This window comes from Sabethes cyaneus, chromosome 1 (assembly GCF_943734655.1).
Source record: "Sabethes cyaneus chromosome 1, idSabCyanKW18_F2, whole genome shotgun sequence".
Taxonomy (NCBI): Eukaryota; Metazoa; Arthropoda; class Insecta; order Diptera; family Culicidae; genus Sabethes; species Sabethes cyaneus.
Genome location: NC_071353.1, coordinates 98,361,504 through 98,370,212, shown reverse-complemented (window position 1 = coordinate 98,370,212; position 8,709 = coordinate 98,361,504). Strand labels below are relative to the sequence as shown.

Genomic DNA, 8,709 nt, shown 5'->3' with positions numbered 1-8,709 from the left:
TTTTAGTATGAACACAAAAATATTGACTGAAGTTTTTGACAATCATGGCAACCAAGTCGTCCGAGCCAAACAAATTCATCGAACTCAAAAAAGCCACAGCAAGTTTACCAAAGGATATCGCTTTTCTAAAGAAATGTCTAAAACATCACCTAACCCCAATTAGTCATAGAATTAAAGTCAGCAAATCAATCCCTTCACACATTATTAAACGTAGCGAGTCGCAGTGGATGAAGGAGAGCAGGAGAACTTCTACAGAAAATTGAACATTAAAACTTTGGAATGTTATCACCTCCATCAAAAACTGGCGGAAAAATACCCCCAAAGCTTCCCACTATTCCTAACAAAAGTACTAATCGCCGCGAAATGTGAATCAGAGAGAAAGAGGAAGATAGGCGAGAGAAAATTTAAACAACTACTCCAACGCAAAAACAACACTCGACAAGAAAAGCCCAAGGTCCACCTACTAGACAACTTTGTAGTCAACAGGTCATCACAACAATTCACCGACGAACAGATCAACACACTAAACATGGGACTAAACTACGCAGTAACAACGACACCAAACATCGAGCACACTATCATCGACATGGAAACAGCAGTTAGCATCTGTGATCTCCAACCCTCCCAAATAAACCACGCCAGAACAACAGTCGCCGAGGTCATCAAGGAGAATCATCATCAAAAGAAGAGGAACCCTGAAGTCCGCATCGTCAAGGAACTGAAAGAAAAACCAGTATACTACGTGAAGGCAGACAAAGGTAACAAAGTGGTTATAATGAACAAGGAGGACTACGATCACCAGATGTTAGAAAAAATCAACAACGGCCCATATAGACAACAAAGAATGGACCCACTACCCGAAATAGTTAAGCGAGTTAATCGTACAATTAAAGAATGCCAACCTACGCTAGGAGACGATATCGGAAAATTACGAACTTCAAACCCTACATTACCCAGAATAAAAGGACAACCCAAAATACATAAACCGGGAACGGAAATGCGGGAAATAATCACGGCAAACGGATCACCCACGGAAAAGATTGCCAAGTGGTTGGTAACCGAGTTCCAAAGAATGCCTATAAAATTCCCGAGCCGTTCTGTCAGTAGTACCCGAGAATTCGCCCAGTACATAAAAACATCGGGAGAACTAGCAGAAGACGACATAATGGTCTCTTTCGATGTTACGGCCTTATTCCCAAGCGTCCCCGTGAAAGAATCGATAAGCCTCTTGGAAGACTGGCTATTGAAACAGCATGAGGATAACGCATGGAGAAAAAAGGTGGGAGGATATTTGAAGCTAACCCGTTTGTGTATGGAGGAGAATTACTTCACATTCAGGGACAGTTATTACAAACAGCTAAAAGGTGCACCAATGGGCAATCCTTTATCACCGTTTCTGTGCGAACTATTCATGGCTAACCTTGAAAACAAGCTGGAACAAGACCAAGTACTCCCAACAAGATGGTGGCGCTACGTCGACGACATTTTAGCATCATCAAAAAAGGAGAGCTAGAAACCATTCTAGCAGCCATGAACGGTACACACAGGAACATACACTTCACATATGATCTAGAGAAAGACGGGTTTTATAAAACTGGTCTTGAAAACCACTATACGAACGTAATAAAGCTTGGAATTGTTACTTGGGTATGGACCACTTCCGCTGAGGTACCCAGAACCCAGGTACCCAGCTACTGGGTTGCCATGGCAAGCTGCGGATCAGCGAAAGCTTATAATGTCAGTGGCTGATAAAACGTTAAAGTTTGATGCTCATATTGATATGGTTTGCGTAATACCGAAGACTACAGAACTCAAGACGCTATCTCTTTTCTCACGGGAGCAATCTCTTATCTCAAGGGGGTTACTATTGTTTAAAAGTGTTAGTGTGATCGCAATCGTTTCAAGGAATGATGCGTGTGATGTTACAGTACAATGTGTTCCAATAATGTCACTGTGGTAGTAATGTTAGAATGATGTCACATACACAAACCAACAATTGCCACCGTGGTCCGTGGAGAGCGTACGAACCCAGTCTGTAGAGATTTGACAGAATGTCCAGTCTTGAATTCTGTAGTCTTCGATCATATCCCAAAATGGTCACTAACTTGGCAAAAAATAAACATAAATTACAAAAATTAAGCCTATTTAGTCTGAAGTTTTTGGAGCGTCTTAGTAGAATACGAAACCTAAAAATAAAAAATAAGAAAACTTATCCAATTTAATTCTACTATGTGTATTTTATTCAATGACAGATACGTATTTCGCCTACGACTTGCAGGCTTCCTCAGTGTCTGTTTTCGAAAGCCTATTTAGGTACAAGATTTTATTCGTCAACCAAAATACTTACTTCGGAGCAACAAACTTTGGATTTCGTGTTGAAATTATATAGGGTATGTTGCTGCTTCGTCGTAATTGCCCATTCCCGTCCTATCCAACACAAATTTTTAAAAATATACGTATGTAGTTATTCCCTTATTTTAGTTTGTGGGCATCATACGCGATCAATCAAAGTGAGCTGAGATCTATTTAAATGCTTTTTATCATAAAAGAAGTCCTACCAGCCAAATTTCCTACGTTTTTTCGTGTGACGAAGAAGACAATGTCGACTAATCGTTTTAATTTCCGTCATTCATAAATGAAAATAACTCACGCAATGCATTGTCGTTATTCTACAGCTAGGAAAACTTGCCTGACCTGCAGAAATTTTGTAGAATAACATTTGTCATGCCGTCCTACACAAATAAATGCGCGTTCGCTTCGTAAACATTGTTGTGATTTTTAGTTCGGATGATGAAAAATTTTGATGTACGGATTTTAAAACGGTACGACGAATTTTAGAAATAAAGTCAGTTGCGTAATTTCAATAATATAGTCACTTTAATAGTCGCTTGTCAGTGATTTCAAAGTTCACAGATCGGATGGTAAGTGTGTTTTAGTCAAATCAGTACATGAACTTTTGGAGTATTCATTAAATCCATCCAACAAATGATGAAAATTAAAATGGCTTTACTTACTGTCGTAGTAATTAGAAATAAACCCTACTGAAAATAAAATTACCTCTCTTTCACTATAGACATGAAGAAATTTTTGTTAGAACAACTTTTTCACCTAAATGGATGGAAGACTTGTAGGTTTTATAGTTGTATGTCTTGATGTATTCAAAAAAATTAGAGTAATTTGTGAGATGGCCTATCCCTCTAAGCACGGAGGGTTTTAGTGATGATATTTTTGGTTTTTGGATCAATATAAAAAATTTTATCGCTCGAGATACCAAAACCAGTGTATTCTACACATTGCAATAAATGTTTTCTAAATTTAGCAACCTACACAATTGTGTGGGTTCGGCCTTATCTTATACCATTGCACTATGGGCAAAACGAGCCGAAAAAACGGATGCAATTGAGATATGGCCTGCAGGCTTATAAAATGTAGGTGATCTTATGTAAAATTTTCCAGAAAATCGCATGGCGCCTACCGCTTTCCCGTTTGTCATCGGGAAGTGCCCCATTTTGCTCATTTTCCCCTATTTTTAACATTTTTTACCCTTTTTTGGACTATACCAAGCCAGGCTTTGAAAAAACAAAATATAAATTATTTTGTGTAAAGAAGTCTACAGAATTGAATAGGGTTGACCCCGTTTAGTTTAGAGCGAGATCATCGCTTCGAGGCTCTTAGACTTCAGCTTCTGAAGCAGCGAAACGGTCGCTACGTAGCTATGGAAATACGCTTAACTTTTTGCAAGTTAAGTTTTCACTAACCTTAATACAACAGATATACCGGAACGTCCAGATTGGCTTAAAAACATTCAAATGTTGATCCAAGAATTTGTCTTAGAAAATCCCGTAGTTGAATACATCATTTGCCACACTTCTTTATTATTTTACAATTTATAACTGACCAGTTTTAGGTTCCGGTAGTACTCTAAACGGAAGTTCCGTAGTGTGGAGCATGAACGAATGCTCTACAGTATACCTCACCATAAATTTTTAATTACATCAATTAGAAATACTAATTACCAATAATTTTTTATCTAAGCAATTTCGAAATACGGATCCAATAAGAAAATACGACAGATAAAACTTTTTGCTGTTTTCACAAGATTTTGAAGACTAGACAATAATTAATCCAAATACAAAATAAAACTTCTTTTCAGCTATTTTCTATTTTTTCTGCGAGTTACGATGTTTACACAAGAGATTGGTGCCATATATGTAATAGTACGACGTTTAGAAAGGAAAGGAAAAATTTTTAAAGGTAGTTATGTCTCACCTACACAATTGTGTGGGCTCGGGCTTAAGGGGCTATATTGGCAAACCGAGTTTTTTTTTTAAATTTTAATTTTGTTTTCAGTGTAGAAAAATTTAGTTTGGTTTTTTAGTTTCTTTTTATGAAAATTCAGCATATTTTCTAAAAGTTACTCATAGATCATTTTATAGGTCCTACAATTTTCGAGTTATATTTTTTATTTAAAAAAGAGAAGAAATTGAACCTTTTCCAAAAGTTAGTCTGGACCGATTTCTGAAAAACTAAGCGTGCAAAGTTGCTTATTTACATGAACTTTTTACACAAATAAAGTTTCAATGAATTTTGAGAGGGCGCTGCCGACTTCAAAGACGAGTTAGTGCGAAATCCGTCAATATTGATGTCAAAATATCAAGAAATCTGTACTGAATCCTTTTTTATGTTGTACATTCAAAATGAATTTCGCATGTGGCTCTGAGGCTCTAAAACTAAAGGCTATTGCCGTTAAAGGGTTAACTGGTTCTTACTATTATCGTCTTCAAGTACTCTACAGACGACGTCTGCATATAGCCAACTCGTGCACATTTCTCTATTCATGTACACGAAGTTGCAAAGCGGTTAAGTATCTCGTTTGTTGTTTGTCGCTCTGTCTGCAGAGCGCTTTTTATAAGCGCTCTATGATCGAAAACCCAAAAAATTCAAGACAAAAAACCATCATTCGAGAACTATTTGCTCTACAGATCTCATGTATTCAGAAGATTTTGTTTATAACTAAAATGAGACCTATCTTTTGGTATAGTTACTGGCTAAGGTAGTTCACCTTTACTCGTTAATTATTTCTAAATTTATATTCTTATGCATTTATTTTGCAGAAACTTTGCTGAAGAAACCAAAATTGTATCTCATCTGTATATCGCTATAACGATTTTTCTAGATATGCCATGGTGGGTTTTAAAAAATCAGTTCTTTTACTCTAATATTTTTGTTTGCAAACCAATTTAGAAACTATGTTTTGAGGACTTTTAAGGCGTAAAAGTTCCTAGGTAGTTGTAGTTTATTTATTGTCTGAAGGAAGCTATAGAGGGTTTCGATGAAAAATATTACAGTTTTTCACATCTCAGCACTTCCATTGGCATATATTCTCAAAACCAGAATGCATGGTCTAAAGGTACGTACCTGGATTTGTAAAATCCATGTAATGGCATTTTTCTACACTTCTCCTATGCTGTATAAAAACGAATAAAAAAGTAAGTATTTTTACATTTACATACTTATCGAATTCAACGGTTGCGTATTTTTAATCTATAGACCATCCACGTATGATTTATATGGAAAAACTAAACACAAGATCCTGGAAATAAAAATATAAGATAAAAATATCACTCTTTTGGGAAAATTACCCATACCCAAATATGTCTTGCAATATTTTTAGTTCATAAGGTTGAAGACGTTCTTATCGGCTTGAATCATAAGTCAGCGTTGATTTGATTTTGACCAATATGAACCAACTGTGTAGGGAGAATCATTGCTATTTTCTATTTTGAGATAATATCATATGTGGTCAGATTCTAGAGAGAAATCACATTCTTTGATCTCCCGGCTGGTTATTTGTGTAATGATCATCGCGAAACGTTGAAGCACTGTGAAGCTGTGTGTCATAGGACTTGGTTGCTTATTGCAGTTAACGGGAACTCTGAGCTTACACCTGAGGAACATAATGGTATATTTTAAACTATATTTATTTATTTGGTTATCAGTGACTATACGCTGTTAAACCAGCATTAAGCACATGTGATTAGCATCACGTGAACATGCTATTCCAGCAAAAAATCTCACTTAATTCATTTATAGGTTATATTTGACCACTGTTACTCATTAGATGGTCAAATAAATAGAATATTGGGTTTATTGTGTGGACATGCTAATTTTCACCGTTCGCCAAACCTATTCTTTTTGTTAAGTGCATTGATTACAGCTTTTAGTGTGTCCTACATACATCTGAGGCATGATCATATTGCACGTGTCTATTCATCTAGAAATCGTCGATTTTTGATGGATGATAAAACACATCGGCAGTAATATAATTCGATTTAATTACCATAACTTCGAATCGCCTAAATGTACTCTGATTGCTTGTTCCACATTTTACTCACACTTTCCACCTCTGAATATTTATAGTCGAAATCGTGAATGCAATACGCTACGGCACAATAACGCCAAATTAAATACATATTGCTTTGAACGTATTACCCGCAAGCTTAAATGGATAGATTGGTTGGAGACTTTGGCTTCGAAGATGCCGATAATAATGATAAGCGGAGGAATAGGCGTATTGGCCAGCAGCTGCGAAATAAACGTAGCCATGCCAGGGAGACTGCACTCGGATGCAAACTGTGAAAAGCATGATGAATGATCACGAAGCATCGATTGCGTTTACAATTTCGAGAATTTCTCTTTGATACCTCAAGTGTTCCGCCCTGGCCGATTTAGTAATTTACACTATGCAATAAAACAAACAGATTTCAAGTAGTAAGCGCATACTCTAATTGGAGTAAATTATTAGACATTTTGGGGATTGATGTCGCTCGAGTAAAGTTTTTCGTGTGAAACTTTTTTATTACTTGGTATCTATGCTATATATAGCCATTTTACTGGTTTTCGATCGTATGGAATTAATTACCGATATGCACTCAGCCCAGCATGATTTGAAATAGTTTTCAATTTTCACAATAAAACAACGAATACCCCAGCATCGCAATTCGTATGTTTAAATAGGTTTTGCCGTGGATTTACTGTGGATGTGTCGTGAATAATTTCAAAATAGCTGACGATACTAAAAATCTTTTTTATGAAACAAATTAGCTTTAAGGGCGATATTTTATTCTCTATCAAAGTTTTGAGGGCATTCTACCCAACCGCTAAGCACTGAGTTAAGCTTGAAAGCTGCTCTATATTTGCAAGTTACATGCTGCCAGATATAATTCAGCATTGTCAAAGCATAGCAGCTTTAAAATGGCATTCTCAATGCTGAATTGAAATTTATTTGAAGCACTATGAAAAGCTGATTAGATGCTCTAAGCAAGCTTTATTGCCGTTACCGGCATCAAAAGAGATTTTGAACACTGCTAACACTTGCAGGAAATCTCCTTGCGAACGTACGTGTGATAATAAAAAACATACTTCTCTCTCTTTTTATCTTACGCAAAATCCTGCACCGCCGATTGAATAAACATCAATACGAATCTATAGGCCATATGCATACGGATAATATGCAAGAAATATTACTATACATGTATGCCATCACATAAAAAGAAAATATTTAAAAGGTAGGTAATTCTCCCAAAGCGCAACTTATGGAAGAAATGTGAAAAACAAAATCTTTTCCTCTATTCCGCCTTGATAAGTAAATCAAACATCCGAGTTAAGAATGTCGGTAATTTAAGTAGAGCTATTGGCAGCTGACTCGCAACTACCGTTTACAGATCAACTGGTAAAGGCGTTGCCCTATTCCTCCACTCCAAGCCACGTAATCGACAGATTGGCTGGCGGTTCAATTCTAACCGAAAAAGAAAATAACAAAAAAGCAATCTTGAAACGTCAACAAAGGTACGCCATATAAGCATAACAGAGAAGGGAGATAAAAAAAGGATGTACAATATATTTTTCGCATTTTTTTATGTTTGACGTTTTACCGTTACGCAACAGGCGTTACGTTTTATGACATTTGTAAATCTCCAAGCACTAATGTAGCCGGATATTTCGCCAAAACCGGCTTTCTAGCAGCTTTTTATAGGCATATTGAACTATGCTGCACGATATGGTGTGCACCATAGGCTAATAAAAAGCTAGATTTCTGCTTCTTTAAGTGCTCACTGGTTACTTGGGTAGTCACTGTCCATGGGAGGTGACGTTGTTTTCTCTGGAGCCTCTTTCAACCATTTATTTGGTTTTCGATACATTGATTTGTAACCAACGGGGTAACATACTGATAGCTCCCATATATAAAAAAACGTACGTCGAAATCCTGGTTCCCAACTCGAAATAATAACATTGCCTAATTTTTCATGCAATACGTGTGCAAATTTTTTTGATGTAGGACTACGTCTTTCAGGAAGGTAGCTGGTATAGGGGGTAATTCCAAAAAATCTTTCCAGAAAAATGGTCAGGTTTCGAACGGTTCATCACCGTCAATAATCACTGTCCGTGGGAGAAGCCTCTTTCTACCATTTATTTGGTTTTCGATGCATTGATTTGCAACTTAATCCTAGGGTCCGTTTTTAGTCTGGCGTAAATTACCTCCGCTGTCCCAAGGTTTCTAGTAAGGATGTCGAGTTCGTCTGCGAAGGCTAGCAGTTGGTTACTCTTGTTGAAGATCGTTCCTCTCGTTTCGAAGGCTAGCAGTTGGATACTCTTGTTGAAGATCGTTCCTCTCGTTTCGATACCCGCTCACCGGATCACACCTTCCTT

General features: G+C 36.9%; 1 protein-coding gene across 1 annotated transcript; it reads left to right on the top strand.

The window, feature by feature from the left end:
• The first annotated feature begins 529 nt into the window (after window positions 1-529).
• LOC128745997 (uncharacterized) lies at window positions 530-1,513 on the top strand. The gene has a single exon (XM_053843052.1). The coding sequence runs from the start codon at window positions 530-532 to the stop codon at window positions 1,511-1,513; it is 984 nt and encodes a 327-aa protein (XP_053699027.1).
• Window positions 1,514-8,709: the final 7,196 nt, after the last annotated feature.

What these genes read in the sequence shown, in the direction of transcription:
- LOC128745997 (XM_053843052.1), top strand. Translation starts at nt 530, where the DNA reads ATGGGACTAAACTACGCAGTAACAACGACACCAAACATCGAGCACACT.